This window comes from Eulemur rufifrons, chromosome 14 (genome assembly GCF_041146395.1).
Source record: "Eulemur rufifrons isolate Redbay chromosome 14, OSU_ERuf_1, whole genome shotgun sequence".
NCBI classification, from domain to species: domain Eukaryota; kingdom Metazoa; phylum Chordata; class Mammalia; order Primates; family Lemuridae; genus Eulemur; species Eulemur rufifrons.
The window spans coordinates 16846622-16869726 of NC_090996.1; the positions used below are offsets into that span (position 1 = coordinate 16846622).

Consider the following 23105-nt stretch of genomic DNA (forward strand, 5'->3'; position numbering starts at 1 on the left):
GGGTTTGAGAGAGGGGCCGCAGGCCCAGTCCTGGTAGAAACCGCACGTGGAGCCCGTGCCTTCTCCTGACACCAGCACAGAGAACCTTTCCGGTTTCCGACCCACTCTTCAACTCCGTGCCTAGCCACCTAATTGACAGATCATCAGTAGCCTTTTTGTTGGCTGTCCTGGCACTTGGTGTCCTTGTCTGGTGTTGAAGGCTGTTAGCTTCCAAAGTTAGAGCCTCTGTCACTGATTGCGACCTCACAGTATGATTTAATGCAGAGGCACCAAAGCTGCAGTTAGGAGGGGAGGCGGCAAACACCTGAAGGACTAGAAGCTTTACTCTGGGGTCTGTCTTTCTCTTTCCAGATCTTTAATCAGGATTATAAATAGTACACAGGAAAGCGCTTTGTTCATCCAGTGGGAGTGGGGAGCCCACAAGGGGAGCTGTGTGTGCCCTGGCGTTTGTCTCAGACAGCGGCAGCAAGTACTTAGAAACACAACTGCACTTCTTCAAGCTTGCCAGCGCCCTGCCCATTGAGACACGGGCTGCGCCTCCTACCCAAGAAGCCCAGGAGCTCTGAAACTAGAAGGGCAGCCGTTTCCACAGCAAGGAAGCACCCAAGTCCGCAGACCCGGCTGCCATGGGAAGGACAGTCTGCAGCGTGCCTCGTCCAGACAGGGCCTCAGACGGTGTCCTGAAGGAGCCTGCAGAGGAGATTAGTTAGGGGTTTTGTTTTCTTAACCCAATACAACCTGTCAAAATGAAGGCATGAGGGGCCCAGGCTCACCTGCCCAGAAAAATGTGGGCTCAGATCTCAGACTGCATGCTGGGCAATATACAGGCCTGGAGTCAGGTGATGACTCGAGCCAGGCAAGTTCCCACCAGGGGATTTATTCCTTGTGCCTCGAGGGTGGGGCTGTCCCCATGGATCTGCAGCCAGTGTGGGCGCCACGTCCTCTGGGCCTCTGAGAGCCAACCAGACTCAAGGAACAAAAGTTGCTTCTTAGGTTAGGTTTCTGTTCTCTTTTCTTTTCTTTTCTTTTTTTTAATTTTGTATTTTGAAATAGTTACAGATTCCCAGGAAGTTGGACAGCAAGCACAGAAAGATCCCTGTGCCCTTCCCTCCGCCCCTTCTTCAAGGTCTCAGTCTGCGTGACTGTCACACACTGTCAAAGCCAGGAGCCCACTGGTGCCTGCTGCTGGCCCGCGCACGTGCCTGTCCCCACCGCAGGGCTCCTCCGCAGCCCTTTCTACTCACCCCTTCCTGGCAGCCACTGGTCTGTTCTCACTTCTGTGTAGTGTGTGGCCTTGGGGACTGGCTTTTGTCACTCATCATAATGCCCTGAGACCAGCCTGCGTTGTCACGTGGATCAATAGTTGTTCCTTTTCATTGCCAAGCAGTTTTCCAGGGTGCAGATGTGCTGGTGTGTGTTTAACCCTTCTCCAATCTTAGATCATTTTTGTTGTGTTCAGTTTTGGGCTATTACAGATTTAAAAAGTTGTTATGAACAATTGTGTACTGGTTTTTGTGTGGACATTGGGTTTTTATTTCCTGATTGCTGGATCATGTGGTATGTGCGTGCTTAGCTGTTTAAGAAATGGCCAGACTGTTTTCCACTTCATGTTCCTGTCAGCATCCCGTGAGAGATGAGGTTCCTCTGTGTCCTCACCACGTGCGTGGTGTGTTTAGCTGTCCTGGTAGGTGTGTGCAATGGTGCCTCTTCGTGGTCTGTCTTTCTTTTTCCCTGACAGCCGGTGACGTTGACCGTCATCTTTGTGCTTATTTGCCATTTGCGTGTCTTCAGTGAGATGTTTCTTTCTGTCTCCTCATTTTCAGGTTCCTTGTATGTGGCTTTTGCTGCATGTGTGGCTTGTGACTATTCTGCCCCAGTCCACAGCCTGTCTTTTACCTCTTCATAACAAGAAGAAATTTTTTTTCCAATTCTGGTGAAGTCTGATGTATTAATTTTTTTTTTCAATGTAGGGATCTGCTTTTGCTATCATATTTAAGAACTCTTCACTAATTCCTAGGTCCCAAAGGTTTTCTCCTATGTTTTCTTCTAAAAGTTTTATAGTTTTACATTTAAATCTATAATCCGTTTGAGTTAATTTTTGTGAGGTTTAGAGTTTTATTAATAGACATTATTTTTTAGAGCAGTTTTAGGTTCACGGCGCAATTGAGCAGAAGGCACGGAGTTTCCTATGTACCCTCCCCCACGTGCACAGCCTCCCATTATCAACAGGCCCCCAGAGTGGTACCTTTGCTACAGTGGTGGCCCTACATTGTCACCCAGAGCCCACAGTTCATGGTAGGGCTCACTCTCGGTGTTGCATTCTCTGTGGGTTTTGCTGAGTGTGTGATGATGTGTCTCCCACTGCAGTATCACACAGAGTAGTCTTGCTGCCCTGAGAACCCCGTGCTCCACCTGCTCACCCCCTTCTCCCCCAGCCCCTGACACCCACCGATCTTTCCACTGTCTCCATCATTTGCTTTTCCAGAATGTCATATAGTTGGAATCCTATAGTGCGTAGCCTTTTGAGATTGGCTTATTTCGCTTAGTAATATGCATTTACAATATTACATTTAAGTTTCTTCCATGTCTTTTCATAGCTTGGTAGCTAATATCTTTTAGTGCTGAATAATGTCCCATTGTCTGGACATACGACAGCTTATCCATTCACCCACTGAAGGGCATCTTGGTTGCTTCCAAGTTTGGGCAATTATAAGTAAAGCTGCTATAAACGTCCACGCACAGGGTTTTGTGTGGGCATAAGTTTTCAACTCATTTGGGTAAATACGAAGGAGCGTGACTGCTGGATCGTAAGGCAAAAGTATGTCTTGTTTTGTAAGAGACCTCCAGCCTGTCCTCCGAAGTGACCACACCATTTTGCATTCCCAGCAGCAGAGAGTGAGATTCCTGTGGCTCCACATCCTTTGCAGCGTTGGTGGTGGTGTCAGTATTCTGGATTTGGTCACTGTGATGGGGTGCACTGGTGTCTGGTTTTTATTTGCAGCTCCCTAATGGACACATGCTGTTGAGCATCTTTTCATGTGCGTATTTTCCATCTGTCTGTCTTCTTTGGTTCAAGGTTTATTTATTTATTTATTTATTGCCTCTAGATGTCCCATTGCTCTGGCACTGTTTGCTGAAAGACTCCTTTCTCCATTGAATTGCTTTTACAACCTTTTTCAAAACTCGAATTGTTAATGTGGGGCAATTTCTGTGTTCTTTATTCTTTTCTGCTCACCTGTATTCCTCTCTGTCCATCAGTACCATGCTGTCTTGATTACTGTAGCTATGTGATAAGTCTTGGAATCTGTACAGTGATTCTTCTTAGTTTTTTCTTCTTTTTCAATGTTGTTTTAGCTATCCTGGTTTCTTGGCTTTTTAATATAAATTTTAGAATAAGCTTGTCTTGAGCTACAAAAAAATCTTGAGATTTTTGGTAGGAATTGCATTAAACCCGTATATTAATTTGGGGAGAATTAACATCTTTACTATGTTGATTTCCAATCCATGAACAGAGTGTCTCTCCATTTATTTGGATTCTTAAAAGTTCCCCTCCTTGGTGTTTTGAACTGTCCCATACATGTTTTTATCCCATACAGGTTTACAACTAAGTATTTCATTTTTGTTGAGCGAATTTTAAGTGGTGGTATTAATATTTCTGTTTCCAAGTGTTCATTGTCAACGTATAGAAATATAGTGACATGTGTACGTTGGTCTTGTGTCCTTGCTGAACTCCCTTGATGCCAGGGATTTTCCATCCTGCCACGTGCAAATGCAGACGTTGTATTTCTCCCTTTCTGCCCTGTGTGCCTTTGGCTTCCTTCTCCTGTGTCATTTCACTGGACAGCACGTCCACTACGACATGGAACAGCAGTGGCAAGAGTGGGCACCTTGCCTCCTTCCTGACCTCGCAGATGCTCCTCATCAACTAGCGGACGCTCGCCTCTACCGCTAGTTTTTTGAGAGTTTTTATCATGAATGGATTTTGAATTGTCAGAAGAACAATCAATGTGACCATGTGATATTTCTTCTTAACCTTTTTGATTGGATAGATTTGCTGATTGATTTGAATATTGCAGCCGTGCATTTCTGGAATAAACTCTACTTAGTCATGGTATATAATTCTTTATATATGTTGCTGAATATGATTTTTTACATTGATATTTACAAGGGATATTAATCTATACTTTTCTTTTTTGTACTATTTTTATCTATTTTGGGTAGGGTAATACTAGCTTAGTAAAATAAATTGGGATATGTTCCTTTTTCTTTATTCTGGAAGAGATTGTGTAGAATTTGGTGTTAATTCTTTAAGTGTTTATTAGAACTCCTGAGACTCTATATCCTGTGTCAACACTGTGGGTCACAGAAGAAAGACCCCCACGCTCCCTGGGGTTTAACAAAGTTTTCCTGGAAGAGGGGGTGTCCATGCAGGGTCTTGAAGGGTATGCAGAATTTGTCAGGCAAACAATACGACTTGTTTGGGAGGAGTGGCATTTGGTAAAGAGGTACCACACACACAGGCATTGTGTTTGTGTTGTGTTTTTCTGATAACTCATCATGAAATTTCTTGGAAAGTGATTTCTTGAGACTCTAAAGTTCCACCTCCTGTGGAGTGTTTTCTGTCATAGACTGGCCGATTTGTGATTTTCTTGCACCACTCCCTCTAGTGGGGGCTGTAGGAGTCCACAGGTGCCACTGCCACACCCGTGGGTGCTAGTGGTGTGGCTCCGAGGCTTCAGAGTCTCTGGCACTGGGGCCTCCACTGCCAGAGGCCACTGGCTCCCGTGACCCTTGGCAGATGCGCCCTGCCACCAGCACAGGGAGGGTGCAGGCAGACAGGAGCCTTCCAGGGCTCTTCCCTTGCTGTGGCTGACAGCAGACCCAGCCCCCTGTGGCCTCTGCCCACAGCCCCCAGGTTCCATCCCAGAGACACTTTCTCTCCAAGCAGGCTGAGCAGGGGGAAGTGCCTGCATCTCTACAGGCTGTGAGCAGTCAGTCCTCTGGATCCAGTGCGCACGTGTACCAAACCTGCAGCGTTTCCTGTGGATTTCACAAGCCTAATTTCTCTGGGAGATGACATGCTTGGGAAATGGGGCATGCTGGCCAAAAGCAGTTTGGTTAATAAGAATGTGTCAGACCAAGTTTTTCCAGAGTGACGCAGAGTGATCCATGTGGTCTTGGGGTGCTTGGGGGGAAGGTTTAGGATGAGGTTATTCTCATCCCTAGTGCGTCCCCCCCGCATGCCCTGCACTCTTGGCCCTTCCCCAGGACTTTGGTGCTTGCCCTCCGTCCCCTCATCTCAGCTGTCCCTCTGGCAGTACCTTCTCGCCTTGAGGTCTCTACTCAGGGCCACCTGCCAGTGCCGCCTCCCCCACCTCTGCCCTCCCCCAGCCATTTCAGATCACAAAAAGTAAGCCCACCCTTCCTCCATCCCCCCCCCACCTAGCTTTTCTCCTCAATATTAGAGTCTCAACGTCACCTCTCAGTAGGCAGGCATTTTTGTCTGTTTTGTTACTCACGGTCTACTTAGCACCCAGGACAGCATCCAGTATGGAGAAGTTGCTTAACAAGTATCTGTGGGATGTGCCCATGTCCACCCCCTTCCTGACCAGGCCCTGCTGAGCTGCTGGGAGGTGGGGCTCCCGGGGCCCCTCTGTGTGGACACGGCCACTGCTGAAGTCCGGGTCACATCCTTGCTGCTCCACCCATAGGGCTGTTGCAGGTCCCCCAGCCCACGATGGGTACGGTAAGCAGCCCTGCACCTGCTGCTCTGTGTCGGGGCCCAGGGCCAGAGGCAGGTGGGAAGTAGGCATGGCGGCACCTGCCTGGGAAGAACTCCACCTGCCAACACCGCATGCCTGTGGGTGGCTTTGTGTGGGAGGGAACAGCACAGCCCTACAGGCCAGTCACTGGGCAGAGAATGGCTCTGGGAGGAACACTGGCTGGACATTTCACACCCTTACTGAGTCTCAGGTTCCTTCTCTGTAAAGTGTGGACAGCAGGATGATTGGGAGCTTGAGATGAGTGTGGTGAAGCCTTCCTCGTGGGCCACGTGTCCTTTGCTGGCACCTCACCCCCATCCCACTGGGGCTGGTAGGCCGTTCCACTGGGGCTGGTAGGCCGTTCCACTGGGGCTGGTAGGCTGAACCCTGTGGGCTGCACCCTCTTGCCAGGCCAGCTTCTCTCTCCCACTCTCTTTGTCCAGTCTCCCAAAGCAGCCCTTTGAAGTCACCAGAACAGTGGGATAAAGGAACCTGGTCAGAGGGGGCAGGCTCTTGTATGCTAGCAGGTGGCTGCCTTGGGTTGGAGGTTTACTCTGGAAAGGTGCCAGGAAGTCAGTGCGTAGGGAAATGAGTCCATTCCATGAAACTAGTAGTCTTGGAAATTCTTAACATCTCAGTGGCACAGGGATTGAACAAGCAGCACACCCAGCACAGAGGCAGCCTGTGGTGGCAGGCTGGTCCCCATCCCCCGCCCTCCCTTTGTCCACCAGCCCTGGCAAGGCCTCTGCAGCCCCGCAGCGCCGCCCCCACTGCACGACTGAGCAAGCCCCTGCGTGTGGACAGGCCCGTGGGTGGGTGGAATGGCCAAGAGTAAAAACATGAACAGCTGCAGTCTTGGCTCCAGGACCCTGCAGATCCTTATCAGGCTGGGCAGCTGGGATACCCACGCCCAAGGCGGGAAGCCCACGCCCTCCCGCCCGAGCCCAGCACTCTAAGAGCCCTCAGCAGCGAGCAGAGCCTGGTGTCCCCTTGGGCCAGGGGGCGGGTGGCAGCTGCCAGCTCCCTGCGCGCCCCTCCCGTGCTCTGCAGGCTCTTGGTGCCAGCCTGTGGCTGCGGTTTCCTTGAACCATAAATTGATCCGTGGTCTTGGAGGAGGGAACACAAACTCTAGGAGATGTTCAGACGTCATGTGTGTGGTGAGGACAAAGCGGTGCGATCCAGTCATTTGTTCAGTGAGCATTTACTGAGCATCCCCCTTCGCGGGGCGCAGTTGGGATGGTGCTCACGCCGTGCGCTTCGTTGCTCGAGCGTAATGCGTCGTCTGCGGGCAGTGCTACCTCGCTCCGGGGGTGCTGCAGAGGGTCCGTGGTGTCCCCTGACGCTGAGGGTGCAGACTGGTCCGAGCAAGGAGTCGGGGGCTGCGGCCCGGGAATGGGCGGAGCCCTGGCACCGGGGTCCCGGGTTGGCTGCGGGCGCTGTGGGAGTGGGGGCCGCACGCCGGAGCCAGATTTGGGGACACATTATGGGCAGGGAAATAGGAGGTAGCTCGGGGCACTGCTCCTGTGGCTTCCTGCGGCTGGTGTCGCGGAGTAGCTGCGGGGCCTGCCCTGGCCCCACTGCCGGCGTAGACCCGGGCCCCTTCCCTACGCCTCCTCGGGTGGTGCCTATCGCACAGGCCCCGCCCCCGCGCCGGCGAGCTTGCGTCACGGCCCAGCCGGCTGGATCTGGTTCCAGCCGAGCCGGGCCGGCCTGACATGCGCAGTGCGCGGGAGCTGCGGCGGGCTGTGGACGCGGGACTGGGTGTGCGCGCCGCGGGTCGGTCTGGGTCGGTGTCTTGGCGCCTGGGGAGACCTGACAGTCGGGGTGCAGAGGTCAGTGCGCTGGGCCGTGGGGGCAGGCCATGTCCAGGGAGGGCGGAGGGGAGGCCCGGGAGGAGGGGCTCTCGCCCCGCCCGGCACTCGGGGCCGCCCCACCGTGACAGGTGCCTGGCCAGGGCCACGTTCCCACCTCCCACCCTGCAGACCCCAGTCTAGGCGGGCCAGTCTCCCGGGGCAGCCTTTTCCGACTGAACAGCCCCCTCGAGCCTCTCCTCCTAGGCTGTGGCCTCCTCTTCTGCTGTCCTGGAGGTGGCCTGGGGTTCCAGGCCCTGCCAGGCGCTCTTCCAGCTCTTGCATGCCACTCCTTCCAGGGAAGGTGGGGGTGGCCCGGAAGCAGCCCTCCCTGGGACCCCAGGACCCGGAGCTCCTCGGACCCTCGGAGTTCCAGAGCCCTGCGTTCTAGTCTCAGCCCCACCGCTGACCACTGTGTGACCTTGAGTCTCCCCTCTCTGGGCTCAGCCTTCTCATTCATCAAACTGAGGAGTGGTCTGCACTACGTCCCTGTGCCTGCCTGCAGGGCGGTAGGCCCTTATCCCCTTTCCCTGGAGGGAGAGAACCCATACTCAGGGCCTTGTAGACTAGGGCATTCTTGGGTTTGGCAGGCTCACCCCCACGTAGCTCGTTAGATATCCGTGTTTTGCTGCAAAAGTCCGCAAGGGTATTAACAATTTTGCCTTTGAAATTATTTGGCTATGAGTAACTCATTTAATTGGCAGTGTGGTTTTTCTGAATTCCTTGTCTGTCCTCAGGAGTTCATGCAAAGTGAGAAAACCTAATCCATACATTGTTCCCCAAAGTGATGAAATGTTTTGGGAGCCTACATTTAACAATTAATGAGATTAACATAATGATACACTTTATAGACATTTAATGAAGCATTTATTAATTTTGATTCTGCTATCTCTTCCTTTTTGAGCCAATAACATGTTTTGTTTTGTTTTCTCCCATAGCTCAAACATTTTTGCAGGCCCTTGGACGGCTTGCGGATGTGGTGCTACCTGCAGGCCCAGAGGATGGGAGGACCTGGTGCCCAGGCGCCCCATGGAGCCAGGGTGGGAAAGGAAGGGGCCCCTGAGATGAGAATTTAGTTTGGGTGTTTTCGGTTTATACTCAAAGTCAAGGCGGTTTTCTGACAACATAGGGCACTCAGGAATAACACAGTCTAGAGACTGCGAGATTGAAATGAAACAAGTGCATTTGAAAATCTTATCATGCAAAACTGTGGGTTTTTTCCCTGTGGGGGAAGCAGTGTCAGACGCTTTTCCTCCTGTGCATTCTACGCAAGCTGGAGTCTGCGTCAGTGGAGTTGGGGAGATGGATGTCTTTGCACTCTTGGAATATGTTTTTCAAGCATTAAGAATCTGATTTTTGTTAAAATGGCAAGGTTAGCATTGACAAATTAGGAACAACTGTCAGCTGATTCCTCCAAGTTGTTGAGAAGCATGTTAGTGTGTTAAATGTTACTTACTTACAACTCCTATGCTTTACTTTGCTCAACTCTGCCTGTGTGGCCATCAGCCTGCCAGAATCGCATTCCCAGCTTAAAAACAAAACGCAGCCTGGGCTTCCCAGTTAGTCGTGCATTTCCACAGATGAAACAAAGTCAGCTTAGAATTTTAATAGCTAGGAAGGAAAGGGCTTGGCATCTGGAAGCCCCGCTGTGTGTGTGACCTTTGCCTCCCATCCAGTTACCACGTGTGCCTAGAAGCTGTGGCGCCTAGAAGCTGTGGCGGTGGCATTGCACATCACATGGGCTGTTTGGCCATGCAGTGTGCAATAGTGGGGGGAGGGGGCGGCAGTAAATACCAAATTGTTAGACAGTGTCCCTATGCCTAGAATCACATTAGAGCCTGTATGGTGGTCCTACACATGGATAAACAAATTGCTATACAAAAGGGGAACTGGAGGCAGGAGGCCTGTTTTACTTTCCTACATAGGGGTGAAAATCAACCCAAAGGCTGAGCCAAAATTCTGGGAGGCAGTGAGGGCTGGACGCAGGGACAGCAGGGGCAGGGCCTTTGGGTCAGGAGGCCAGTTCAGGTCCTGCCTCTGCCAAGCAGTGAGCCAGACAGGCCCGTGCCTTCCCCACACAAGTGCTTTAGCTCCCATGGGCCTGCGTCAGCTGGGCTCTCACGTCCTCCTGTGTCCCCTGCACCGTCCTGCAGTCTCAGGAATGGCCCTCAGCTTGTTCTTCTGCCCTGTCTGGGAGTCCTTGGAACAGGGCTTGGATCTTGTGTCCTGCCCTTGCCAGACCCCTGCCCTGTGACCGAGGCGACTGCAGTGCTCTGGAGGGAGGCCAGTCTCACCAGCTTCCCCTTGGGCCAGTGCTGATTCCAGGCCATTGCCTTTGAGCAGCAGGTGCTGACCTGCCCATGCCTGGAGCAGGGTCTCTTGTGGTCACAGCTGAGCTGCAGCTGGCTGCCAGCTTGTAAGGGAAAAGGTGCCCAGGTGCCACATTTGCCTTCCTGGGCTGTCCCCATCAGCAGCACCTCCTTCCCCACCCTCCCCCAACACTCGGGGGTCTTTGTCTGTCTGCCTACAGAGAAGGGTGAACTCTCTGGGGATGGCTGGAAGAGCAGTGACATCAGAAAGTAGATAGACGGCCTGAGAAATGGTAAAACGAGCACTAGATAAAAATAGCAACTCACAGGATCTCAGGACTGTTTTGTTTCCAGAAACCTGACCTGGTGTCTGTAAAAGCGTTCTTCTCAGGACAATCAGACTGAGTGGTTGGTGGCTCCACTGTCTGCGCCGAGGAGGGGCTGAAACCAGAGAGCTCTTTGTGCAGATGCTTGGGGCCTCCGGGGGCAGGGGCAGAAGGGCCCTCATCCCTTGCCCCTTATCTTGGCATTTACAAACTGCCTCACACCACAAGTTTTCATTTTAATCCTTGGGTTAGAAAAAAAGCAAAAACAAGTTGAGTTTCTAACATTCCTCGTGGAATTCAGCACTGGTTACCAGAGGCACCTTGTGGCTACCACATCTGTCATGTCCCATGAGTATGTTTTCTGGTTTGTTCTGGTGTTTGTTGTAACCAACCTGGGTCGCCAGTAATGCAGCTGGGAGGGGGCTTAGTGCGCTGGGTCTGTGGGGACCCTTCTCTGAGGATAGCTGTTCTGGAATAGCTGAGACTGGAGTCGGGTTTTCAGTTCTGAACCACCTACCCCCCCTCAACCCTGGCAGGGATAGGGAGACTGTCCCGCTGTTGGCCAGGGCCACAGGGTTTGTAAGAAGGAAGTCATTGTAGAAGAGCCTCCAGAGCTCTGGCCTGGCTGTCGGGGCCGTTGCCCCAGCCGTGCCATTGTGTGCTAAGACTAGACACAGCCTCTCCCCGGAAAGTTCTCAGGCCCTCTGTAAATCAAAGAGCTGGGCTTTTGTCAGGGATCTGGAGCCCACAGCCTTGGATGTGTATGTGTGCAAGTGTGTGTGTGTGTCCGGACAGTGGGTCCAGCAGTTCTCAGCGTGTTCTCCAAGGCCCCGGTGGGATGAGATGGAGGACCTGGTACGTCTGGGTGCGGAGGGTGTGGGACAGGGTGGAGGCTGCCTGGAGGAGCTCCGCTTTCCAACGTCTCTCCTGTGTGGTGCAGAGGGGAGGCCTGACATTCCGTCCTTGTCCTTACCCCAAGTCTCATAAGTTCAGGGAATTTGAACCTGGATGGAAGGAGGGAAAACCATGCGTGTTTTCACAAACTTTCAGCTGACAGTGTGTCCTCCTGCCATGAAGGCTGGCCACAGACTGAGCAGCCTGGGCCAGGCATCCCCTGTCCCGTCACCTGGGGGCACCTCACACTGTCACTTGGGCTCAGCTCTGTGTCACAACTACAGGAGCTGCCAGAGCCCACTTGGATTTATCACCTGGTGTGTTGATGAAGCACAGATACCACTGGGTCTCTGGCCTTTAATGTTCTGACTGCAGTTTGTAGTTTGTATCCTTGTGCATCTGTGTGTCCTACTTTACATGTTTAAACGTCATTCTGTGAGGGGCTGTGGCCAGAGGATCTGGAAGGAAGCCGAGTCCGGGCGAGGAGCTGCCCCGCAGGAAGCTCCGCAGCGGGTCGGGGCGGCCGCTCTCCCTGTCCTCCAGGAGCTCACGTGTGCCTGCCTGTGAGCGCCTCGACGACAGAGCCGGCGCCCGTCCCAGTGTCTGCGTCGCCGGGAACCACGGAGCTGCCAGCGAAGCTCACGGGAGATAGCTGTGTTTTACAGCAGCTCGGTGGCTCATGAGAACAGCAACTTCTGGAATTGTTGGTATGGGCGAGTCTTCTGGAATTACTTGTATTAGTCGGGATATCTTGAGCCAAAGGGAAGAGGGAATTGTATTTTCCTTCCCTCTGTGCAAGGAGAGAGTAACTAAGTATCGTGTGTTGAGACGAACATTTTGTCAGGGGAGGGGGAGAGGTTGAAGAGTTTAACGGTTGCATCTATACGTTTGTCTGATGACAACACATCTGCTGTGTATTTCTGAGCGTTGAGAAGACCCCATCGATCTTGTGTTCTCGGAGCTGTGGAATCAGCGTCAGGACCCCACGTGTGGCCTTGGCTGCTCTGCAAAGGTTGTCGTTGGTAGGGGCACGTGAGTGTCCTGTTACCTCCCTATGGCGTGTGCTTCTATGATTGTCTCAAAGGATAAAGCTTAATTTAAAAAACACTTCCTCTTTGTTTTTCATTGTTTCTCAGAAAAAGTAATATGCTACTGTGAGTTACCTTTTTGAATTTTCATAATTGGGATAACAAGTCTGATTAAGGCTTAGTCTCCAGCTGGGCCAAATCTGGGAAGGACTTGGCAGGCGGACTGGGACTGGCTGAGGACTCCTGGGTTGGGCTGGCGGGAGGGGGCGGCGTTCCCTGATCTTGGGAAGGCCCTTGCAGGTGGCAGGCAAGCTCCCTGCTTCTCTGGACCTGGGTCTGTCATCCTTGCACGAGTGGTTAGGACGACAGCTCTGGAGTCACTGAGTCACTTACAGGGAATGACCAGGTGCCACTCAGCCTGCCCAGGGCTCTGGTCCTGCCCCCATCTGAGGCACTGTCAGCACGGTTGAATACAAACAATGCTCACAGTGTTCTTGGTGGTTTGTGAACAGAGGCCTGTGGATTAAGGGCTGGTCACTCTGCCCGAGGGGCCTCAGGGCACAGCCTGTGGGGGTTGGGGGGGAGGGGAACAAGGGCCTGGGCTGTCCCATCTGTGGCCAAGTCGCGGAGTCTTTGGGACTCTGTTCTCACCTGTCATCAGGGTCGGGCTGGGGGCCTGTTGTGCTTCCTGCCACCCCTGCTGGGGGGTGGGGCTGCAGGACCCTAGCCTCTGCAGCAGCTACTCTGTGTCCCTCTAGCGGACGTCCAGACTTCTGCTCCCCACGGCCCACACTTTCCTCCTCACGCAGCGACTACGTGCGGAAGGCCGTGCTCCACAGCGCATTCACGTCCCAGGCGCCGTACTCCATGATGATTCTCCATGCGCACCTTTTCTAGTCCACTAACTCTGTAGGGTGGGCTGTGGGTTTGGGGACCGGCTGGGCAGGATGTGTCCTGCGCAGCCGGACCTACTGTTGGGGCTCCAGGCCCTCCGCTGCCAGGCGAAGCCAGTCGTGCTTTGGGACCCACAGAAGCTGCGTCTTGGGAGTGGGTGACAACTCCCTGGTGTCCTGGCTCCAGCCTGGACGCTTTGTCAAAGCAGCACTGGGTGGCCATGGTGGGCTGTTGAGACGCATCCGCAAGACGTCGGCTTGTCTTCTGCCCTAGCTCAGTGTACTGTGATATCGGTTCTGTGAGCTTGGTTTTGCCGAGATGAGACGAAGGTATGTGAGCAGCCCAGCTCTGCCCTCCCTCGCTCGGTAAGAGCCTCTCTCTGTCCGAGTCTGATTACAGTGGCAGCCACCACCCGGGGTCCCGCCAAGGGCTGCGTTTCCTCCCCAAGGCCTCAGCTCTGACATGTCAGACCCTTGCAAATGGTTTGATTTCCACTGAGAACTTGGAGAGAGAGTCCTGGCCTCTGCTCAGCCCTGGGGACCTCAGGAGAGCAAGACGCCCAGGGATCCTGCAGTCCCTGGGAAGGAGGGCTCCAGGGGGCAGGAGCTGGGTGCTCCCTACCTGGCTACAGCCCATCGTGTGCGCGTGTCCTGCTGTCTGCCCCTGCTGGCCTGAGGCCCCCTGGGCCCCAGTGTGGCTGAGGGTCCTTGTGGCTCTCCAAGGACCCTCCTCTCCAAGACACGTGCTTCCCTGGGGAGTATGGAACTTGGGCTGTCACCACTGCCCTGGTTGGTGCTGGCAGCCAGCCAAAAGGGAGAGTTGATTCTAAAGAAGCTGTTCCTATGGGTTCCATGCCTAATACAAGACATGGTCCCTGTTGGACCTTCAGGAAACCCTGGGAGAAGCAGGTGGACCCCGTAGGCCCCTTTGGATCTACCCTCCCTGTGGGGCTGCCTGGGTCTCCCCCACCCGTGACCACCCCAGGCCAGCGCCTGTGGCCTGTGTTTGAATCCCTGCTGCTGCCTCAGCCACAGCCGCATCCTCACCTCCCAGCCTCCTTCCCCCAGGGCTGTGTAGGTGCTGGGAAATGTGGCCTTCCTTCCTGGAAGGAAAGCCAGGGGGTCCTCAGGGAGTGGTCAGAGCCCTCTCTTGCATGAGCAGGCCCCTCAGCCTTGGGGGCAGCAGCCACACCCCTGGGGCCAGAGGCTGGGCACCATGTTTGGGGTGCTGCCGGCATGGACAGGGCTGATGCTGCCGGAGTGTTTAGGGGGTACCAAAAGGTCATACCCGGTGGCCCTCACGGTGGGGGGAGGCAGATGCTTTCCCCCTCCCTGCCTCTCCCCCACCTGCTGGGCTCCCTCAGGGCAGCACCATGGACCCACAGGCCCACCGCTGGGACCCTGGCTGCTCAGCTGGACTTTGGCCCAGGGGGCTGATGCAGCCTGTGTGGCCCATAGCAGCAGAGACTGGGCCTGCACTGGGGTTTTGCTTCTTTTTTGTGGCCAGACTTTACAGGGTGCCGACCTAGTCAGCCGGCCAGCCGGCAGCCCGGTACAGGCCAGACTCCCTGGCGATGTCTTTGCCATCCTCACCCTTGACATCCTCGTTAGCTCAGCAAACCCCCCTGGACCCAGCCTTGCTGCCACCTCTCCCTGCCTGGCCCCTCCTATGGCCGCTCTGGAAGCCCCTGTGTGGTCTGCGCCCTATTTCTTGTCAGGCAGCCCTACCTTGTGGTGAGGCTGCCAGGAGCTGTCCGGGCGCAGCCCCTGAAGTTCGCTCTGCTGTAAGTTCTGGCTCTTTCTAAAAAGGGGTGGGGGAGCTGGAGAGAGCAGCTCTTTTGTTTTAGAAGGTTCAGGAAGGATCCCATGTAGAGTGGGAACACAGATGTCATCTGGGGGTTGGCATTTTATGAGGGAACCTGCTGGGGAGGAGGGGAAGGGGGAGCCCTTGCTTTGCTGCTTTTCCTGGGGGTGGGATTGCAAGTGGGGGGAGGATTGCAGGTGGAGTAGCAGCCCTGATCCCGCCCCACACGTTTCCTGGCAGCTCCTGACCTGGCTCAGAGTAAACATGGACATTCTGGCCTTTGCCAGGAAAGGTGAAGCATGTAGACAGCAGCTGAGGTCACCACGGCAGCCCCCCCACCCACCCACTGGAATGGCCTGGCTGCCACTTGGCCCCTGCCGCTTGGTGCCCTCCAGCCTTGCAGGGCCTAATGTTGATTTGTGGGGAGACCTCTGCTTCCCGGACAGGGTGTGGCTGGGGAGGACACTGCAACAGGGAGTGAGCAAGGCAAGAGCCCCAGGCAGAGTGGTCCCCAGGCAAGATTTCCCTCCCTCCGGGGTCTTCGCTGAGAGGACCCTGTAGGAGCAAGGAAAAGGAGCAGCCCCAGCGGGTCCTGGGCACCTGGGTGCTCACACACAGCCCACCTGGGCCTTCCTGCGTGAGGGGGCGGGTAGTGATGCCTCTGTGGCACCAGTGAGGGGGAGGGGAGGTGTCTGCAGTCAGTTAACCTTGACACACACTGGGTTGAGCAAAGTTAAACCTCAGTTTTCTCCGCAGAACTGGCCGTCCTCGTCTGAGCCGTCCCCTGCACTGCTGCTCAGTCTTGGCCAGTGTGGGGTCTGCGGGGGCGGGGGCAGACGGAGCCTTCAGCCGCCGTCGGTGGGGTGTGGTGAAGCCCTGAGCAGCGCACCCTTCGGAGAACCTTCATCTGGCCCAGAAGCCTAACGGGGAGGCTGTCCCTTGACTTTCAGGGGGGAGCAGTGTGCACAGCAGTGCCGGACTCGGACCCCGAGCTATCCCCGGAGGAGAAGAGGGTCCTGGAGAGGAAGCGGAAGAAGGAGCGGAAGAAGGAAGAGAGGCAGCGTCTGCGGGAGGCGGCAGTCACCACACAGAACCTGCCGGCCAGGCACTCAGGGGCGGAGCTGGCCCTGGCCTACCTGTGCGGGTGAGAACCGCTGGGCACCAGGCTGTGCCTCCCTTCCCAGGCTTACCTCTGCTGTGACGGGAGTGTTTACACCACAGAAGTCGGGACATGCAATGCGTGGGGACTGGTGGGGAAGCTACAGCTTCAGCATCACGCCCTGTGAGGAAGGTTCTAGAGCAGGGGGCATTGGTGTCTGCACCAGGCCTACGCTCCTGCTGCTGTGTTCTAAGCAGCTTAGGGTCTCCAGGTCCTTTAAGAAGCAGCAGCAGAGCCATCTGTGCAAGAATAGGGACTTCCGGTTGGGCACCATAACCCATGGTCTGGCCAGGGTGCCCACCTCAGGGTCCAGCCCACCCAGATAAACTGGCCGACTCTGAGGGGCCCTGGGCCTGGGGGTGCTGGGCAGAGGCCTGTGTGGAGTGAGTTTGAAGCCGGAGGACTTGAGGAGTCATGGTGGGAGGTGGATTCCGGGTCCTGTGCAGCTACCTGGTGCCCAGGAGAGCAGCTGTGAGCCGTCTGAGCTAACAGACCAAGAGAGGAGACCCAGCCAGGGCCAGGCAGAGGCTGGCTCAAGTGCCAAATAATTAGCTGACAGTTTTATAAGAATCTTTAAAGATTCATGGAAAAAGGAGGTCACTGTGAAATTACAGATTTGTTTGCAGAGGAACATTTCTAGGGAAGTAGAGTCATGTGTTCCAACGGGACATACCAGGAAATGGGTACTTTTTCCAAAGCACCACCGACTGGTACTAAAATGCCGGCCTTGGGCCATCACACTTGGGCATTTTTTTTTGGTAACAGTTTTATTGAGATAAAATTCACATACCATAAAATTCACTCATACAAAGTGTACAATTCCATGGTTTTTAGCATATTCACAGAGTTGTACAACCATCACCACAACCAAATTTAGAACGTTTTCGTCACCTCAGAAAGGAGCCCCGTGCCCTTTAGCTGTCGGCACTCCCCGCTCCCTCTGCCACACCGCGTCTGCTTCCTGCCTGTGGGCATCTGCCTGTTCTGGACGTTTTCTTTAAATGGGAACACACAACCTGTGACCTTTTGCTTCTGGCTTCTTTCGCTTTGCACAATGTTTCCAAGGTTCAGCCAAGTTGTATCACGTGCCAGGACTGCGTTCCTTTTTGTGGCCAAATAATGTTCCATTGTATAGATGTGCCTTATTTTATTCATCCATTTGTTGGCTGATGGAGACTTTCTGAGGAGTGTGAATAGAGCTGCTATGTACGTGAGTACAAGTCTTGTGCACACATATGTTTTTACTTCTCTTGGGCACGTACCTAGGAGCGGAATTGCTGGGTCGTTTGCTAACTCTGTTTAAATCACGCAAGGAACTGCAGACTTTTCCATAGCAGCTGCACCATTTCACATTCCCGCCGGCAGAGGGTTCTCCACACCATGCGGACACTCGTTATCTTCTGACATTTTTATTATGACTGTCCTAGTGGCTGTGTTGCTGTGGTTTTGATTTGCAGTCTGGTGCAGATTTAAGTCCCCAATTCGGAGAGTCCAGTAGGCAGCTGGGCCCCCCTCTTTGGCTCCTCCCTGAGTCTGTGATGGACTTGGGGTGCTGCCACCCCACAATAGTGGGGGGCACGCAGCTGAAAGCATGCCATTGGACATGTGCAGCACATGAGTGGTACACCAGGAGCCCCCTGGGAAGGGCCAGGGTGCCCCGAGCTGGGAGGATGGTTTCCTCTGGAAGTTGGCCTGCTGGCTGGCGCGAGACTCCTGAGCTCTCTCTGCCCCTCTGGCTCCACCTCCCACCTCTGTTGCCTTCTCTGAGCTGGGACTGACAGCCTGTGCTGGGCCCCTGTACTCTGTCATATTATGAGCCCCATCTGGACCCCATCTTTAAGGACTTGGACTGCTGGGGGATGCAGGGTCCTTTGGGCCTTCCCTTGCTCGCTGGCTTCTAGACAGTTAGTGGAGGCTGTCTGGCTGGCGGATTAGGATGGAGGGTGGCCACTCCTGGAACCAGTGTCTAGCAGGAAGGGTCTGCCCTGCCACGACACACCCTGTGGATGCCCTAACCGAGGATTGGGGCCTTCTCATCTCTTCCTAGAGCCCTCGGATGCCCTGAAGGTAGCTGGAGGAGACTCTCAGAGGGCGGGGAGGGGTGCGGTCAAGCAGGCCCCTGCAGGGGAAGTAGCCTGGGTTCAGGTTAGGTGTGGGCACACCTGCCTGGCATGGGTTTTCAGAGTCAGAGAGCTCCCACCGGCAGAAAGCTTTGGGCCAAGTCATGACAGGAGCCCATGAGGAACAGGCAGCATCGTCGTTGATACTGTTGCTTCCAGAGTATTCCTGGGGCAGAAGCAAAACAAGCCGTCTGGAGCCTTCAGGGATGGGGCTAGGGCATCTACGCCTGCGGAGCGCTCGGCTGCAGTCTCGGTCTGCGACCCCCACCTTCCACCTCCAAGGGGGTTTAGCACCAACTCCAGAGGGCAGAAACATTCTGGAAGACACTCAGGTGGCAGTGTTGGACTCAGGCCAGAGAATGACATGGGAGAAGAAGGTTGGTCAGAGGCCCACGGGGGGATCTGTTAGAAAATAGTTTTCTCCAAAGGTGCTACTTTGTTCATGACACAGCCCCTCTGTGAAGGGTGGGGGTGGGGAGAATCCGCAGCCCCGGTCAGGGCAAGGCCCCGACTCCCAGGTCAGCTCACCCAGAACCCGGCGGGGCCAGGGCAGCTGGTACCCGCCTCTGAGAAGACCAGGCTTCCTCCAACGCCCATCTCTGGGCCATTGGCACCCACGGGGTGTGACCTGGTCCTCATGGTTTCTCCCGTTCTCTTTAGACCCCCCCAAAACCTCCCCCCTCCCCATCTGTGTGGATCCTGGAATCCACCCCAGCCTCCCACGTGGTCTCCCTGTGAGCCTGCTCTGCAGCCCCCTCCGAGCTCGATCTGCTCCAAGGTGGGCCACAGGCGCTGCTGCCCAGATCACTGCCCTGGGTCCCAGCACTCTGTGCCGGGGGCTCCTCCAACCTACTCCCCACTGCCTGGACCCCCCTCCCCCCAACCCGGCCTGTGCCGCCCCCTTGCACTCACACTGCTCCCTGCGGGTCAGAACGAGACGTTCAGCAAAAGGCCCCCGTGTGCAGGTGCACCTGTGTGGCCTGCGCAGAACAGGCGGAGCCGAGGGTGGGGAGCTGTGTCCAGTGGGGCAGGGTTTCAGTTGGGGAAGACAAGGGTTGTCACACAGCACAACTGTGTGAATGTGCCTAGTGCCCTTGAGCTGTGACTTAGGAACGAGGAGGGTGGGGAGTTTTATGTGAAGTGTATGTTACCCCAGTAGAATAATCCACAGGCCTTGGCACTGGTTGGACATGTGTGTGACCCTGTGTGTGTGTACATGTGTGCACATGTCCTCTCCGCCTGCAGAAGAGCAGCTCAGGTTGCTGATGCACCATCTGTGGCTGAGCACGTGGGGCCAGAGCACCCCAGTTTCTTGGCTGAAGAGGATATACGGTCCTAGCACGGGCACATGCCCAGGGCTCTGTGCTGCCTCCTGCCCAGGAGAACCTGCCTGGCACAGGCTCTCGGTGCCGCCCTGAGAGACGTACTTCTCGGGATGGTGCTGTCCATGGCGTGAGACCACTGCGTCCCAAGCTTGCTTGGGCCGTCCTGCTGCTCCTGGTCCTCTGCAGGCGCCACAAAGCACAGCTGGGAGGTCACTGTAGCCAGAGGTTCCCTTGGGGGCCGCGGGTGTGAAGCCTGGAGCTTGGGTGTGGCCGAGTATAGGCTGGACCGGGGAGCAGGTGGACTAAAAAGCCTGGCGGGCGGCCACACAGCCATGGACTGGGCCGTCCAGCAGGATGCAGACGGAGCTTGATGGGGCCTGTCACCGTCCCCACCTGCATCCTTGCTCTGGGCCTGGCTGTTCTGCCCAGGTGCCCAGGGCAGGCGGGATTAAGGACAGCTGGGGCCGCTGCCCCCACTTTCTCCCGACAGCCAGCCCTCAGCGTGGACCCCGTCCATACAGCGGGGTGAAGGGCAGGGCCTGGCCTCTTGGCGGTGGGGGAGGGACCTGGCCCACTCCGTGTGTGGCGCACACAGATCCTTGGTCTTCACCCTGAGGCCACTGCCCTGGCCTGTTGCTGAGAATCCTCCGAGGACCCCCCAAGGATGCCGTCAGCGTCTGGCCAGGAGTCTGCCCTGCCCGTGGCTGCATTTATCTCCAGAACCTTCTCTCTGGCACTGACCTGCAGACTGGGAGACCTAGGGTCATAGGTTGCTATGGGGCCCAGGCCCCAGGCGACTATGCCGACCATGGAGGTTGGGCCTGAGCAGCCCCCACCCAGGGTCACTCGGGAGACGTTGCTTCGGGTGCTCGCCTGGCACCGACCCTCCTTCTCTCCCTCCCGACACCTCTGCCCACCAGGCAGACCCACAGCCTCTCCACCAGGTGCAGTCCACAGAGACCACACAGTAATCTGCGCAGGGAGTTTACTGCACACGAGGGTGACATGCAAGTGCAGGGACAGCCCCCTGGGCCGGGACACACTCCAGCACCAGGCCCAGGGCCTGGCTTCCCCACACAGACCCGCCTGGACACGGGCATGTTCACATCAGGGTAAAGTCATGGGGCTGTAGGGCTGGAAGATGGCCGTACACCATCTAGTCCTCAACTGGTCCTGTCACAGCTGCGGATGCCCAGATTGGCCGAGGGGCCCCACAGTGTGTGTGCAGAGGTGACACGTCCCCTGCCTGAGAAACCTGACTCTGCTCTGTTGCTGCCCTCAGCAGGTCCCCTCTTCACCTTGGGCAGGGGACAGTCTCCATATAACACCCACGGCCTTGGTGTTCAGCACGTGGGGGGCTCCTTCCCCAGGGAAGAGGGTGCCCAGCGCATTCAGCGAGGCCGGGTGCACGGTTCCTTCCTCCGCACCCTGAGCTGCTTGTCTCGGTTTCCCAGGTGGGCCCAGAAGCACAAGGATTGGAAGTTCCAGAAGACGCGGCAGACATGGCTCCTGCTGAACATGTATGACAGTGACAAGGTGTGTGCACGTTGGGCCTGGCAGCAGAGGCTGCGGCCGGGAAGGACCGTCCTGAGGGCCCCGCGGGGGGAAGTGGAGCAGTGTCTGCCTCCAGCAGAGCCGCTATGGCAAAGGCAGGCCCAGCTCATGGAGCCGCCTGCCCCCCCGTGTGCCCGTGTGGGGCATGTGCCACCTGTGTCCAGAAGCACTTTTCAGGGCAGTGTATGAGATTTGGCCTCACAGGATGAGAGAAGATAGAATTTAGCAACAAAACCTGACATCTGGGAGGGGCTGGAATCTCCCGTGTCTGTTCCAAGGCTGCACGGCCCACAGTTCCACGGTTCCACGGTTCCCACAGGGCAGCCACGGCTCTTCCTGCCACGACAGCTCCCCTGAGTCTCAGTCTCGTGAGATGCCAGGCTTGTCGGTGCCGTGTGTGTACGTGTTGGTGGGTGCAGGGTGGGTGGGCGCAGTCTCTCCTGCTGTGCCTATGTCTGCAGACACACCGGGGGGTTGCCCATGTCCCCAGCATGTCACAGCAGTACTCACCAGCCTCAGACCCACTCTCCACTCTCTTTTGGGTTTGCTCTCCCTGAGTTGGTTTCAAGGGCAAGGAACACAAAATAGCTAAGCTGTCGTAAAGTAGAAGAACAAAGTCAGCACATGTAGCGCACGTACACTTCTCAACTGCAAAGCCACAGCGATCAAGACAGCGTGGCACAGGCTGGAAGACAGCAGGACAGGCAGAGGGCACTCCTCTGCCCCCATGCAAGGGCGCTTTGGGCTGGCTGGTCCCCTCGTGGGTCCAGGGGTGAAGCCAGAGGTACCAGCTGCCCTGCCGGGTGCCTTGAGGCCTATGCTGCCCGGGCCCCTGGCCGACTCTCATATCCTCCCTGCCAGGTGCCCAACGAGCACTTCCCCAGCCTGCTGGCCTACCTGGAGGGACTGCAGGGCAGGGCCCGTGAGCTGACGGTGCAGAAAGCGGAAGCCCTGATGCTTGAGCTGGACGAGGCAGGCGCCGGAGGCCCAGACCCGCTCCTGCTGGCGAAGGCCCAGCGCATCCGGCAGGTGCTGCAGCTGCTCTCCTAGTGGGGCAGGTGGTGTGACGGGGCCCTCGCCCCAGCTCAGGGCAGTCCTTGGACCACGCAGGATGCAGCCGACCACCTCCTCCTGGCCGCAGGGGCCCTGAGGGGCCTTTCCAGCTCCACAGACCCACGACGGACCCTCCCCACCTACCCTGCTTGCCAGAGACCGCTTGTATATAACAGGTTTCGCTACCCGTCGAGGAGAAGGTGGTTGCTCTGAAGTGACTCAAACACACTGGTCCCTGAACATGGCCCTCAAGCCGTGGGGGGTTGGTCTTTTGCTTTTGAGGGAAATGTCTGATTTTCTACTAGGGATGGGTGATGGATGTTTTAGAAGCTGGGCAGAGCTGGCTGTGGTCCTCACGTTCCACTGGGCGGCCCAATGTGGGCCGTTTGTTCCTGGTCCCTGCATCATGGCAGGTCGGGCTGTGGCATGTCCACCTCTCCCTAGACGGTGCCTGGCCTCGCTGCCTGGTCACAGGAGAGCCCTGTCTGGGCTGTGGGGTCAGACCGCGTACCTGCGTGCACGGACGGACTCTGCTGGGCGTATTTTCAATAAAAACAAGCGTACCTTGGGCCGTGGCTCTTGTTCTGTGGACTGTCAGGTGCTTTTCCTCGATGCACTCGGGTGGCATCCGGAGTGTCGTCACTCGCCCTGCAGCCTGCCATTTCCAGGTGTCGGCAGTGACCGTCCCGGCTAGGAAACATGCTAACTGCACAAAAGCAGGACGTGCTCTTCCTGTTCCCAACAAAACTGAGTGATCTGAGATGTGCTGTCACAGTTGGGGTGGCCGTCAGGGAGGGCCACAGTGACCACGGAGCTCTAGGCCACAGTTGGGGGTGCTGGCCAGGGCCGAGGGGGAGGTGTGGGCTGTGTGCTCTGGGACAGCCCCAGGGAGGGCTGAGGCCAGGGCCGGGCTGGCGGCTCTGAGCCTCCTTCATGAAGCAGGACGTTCAGGCTGCTGCTGCCACCTGGAAGGGCTGTGTCTCTGCCTGGCCGGGTGGCGCATCTGTGTGGCAGTTTTCAACAGCTCC

The 23105-nt window shown here is 56.0% G+C and overlaps 1 protein-coding gene across 3 annotated transcripts in view; it reads left to right on the forward strand.

Moving 5' to 3' along the window:
• The window catches only part of C14H7orf50 (chromosome 14 C7orf50 homolog), a 123340-nt gene extending 100700 nt beyond the window's left edge, over positions 1–22640 (forward strand). The window contains exons 5-7 of one of the 3 annotated variants that reach the window (XM_069486654.1): positions 15817–16010; positions 20925–21006; positions 21886–22640. In XM_069486654.1, coding sequence (XP_069342755.1) covers positions 15817–16010; positions 20925–21006; positions 21886–22074 — 465 coding nt within the window. In that variant the 3' untranslated portion in view covers positions 22075–22640. Of the gene's footprint in view, positions 1–15816; positions 16011–20924 lie in introns of those variants that run through there. The other 2 variants (XM_069486653.1, XM_069486655.1) reach the window with 2 other exon arrangements.
• Positions 22641–23105: the final 465 nt, after the last annotated feature.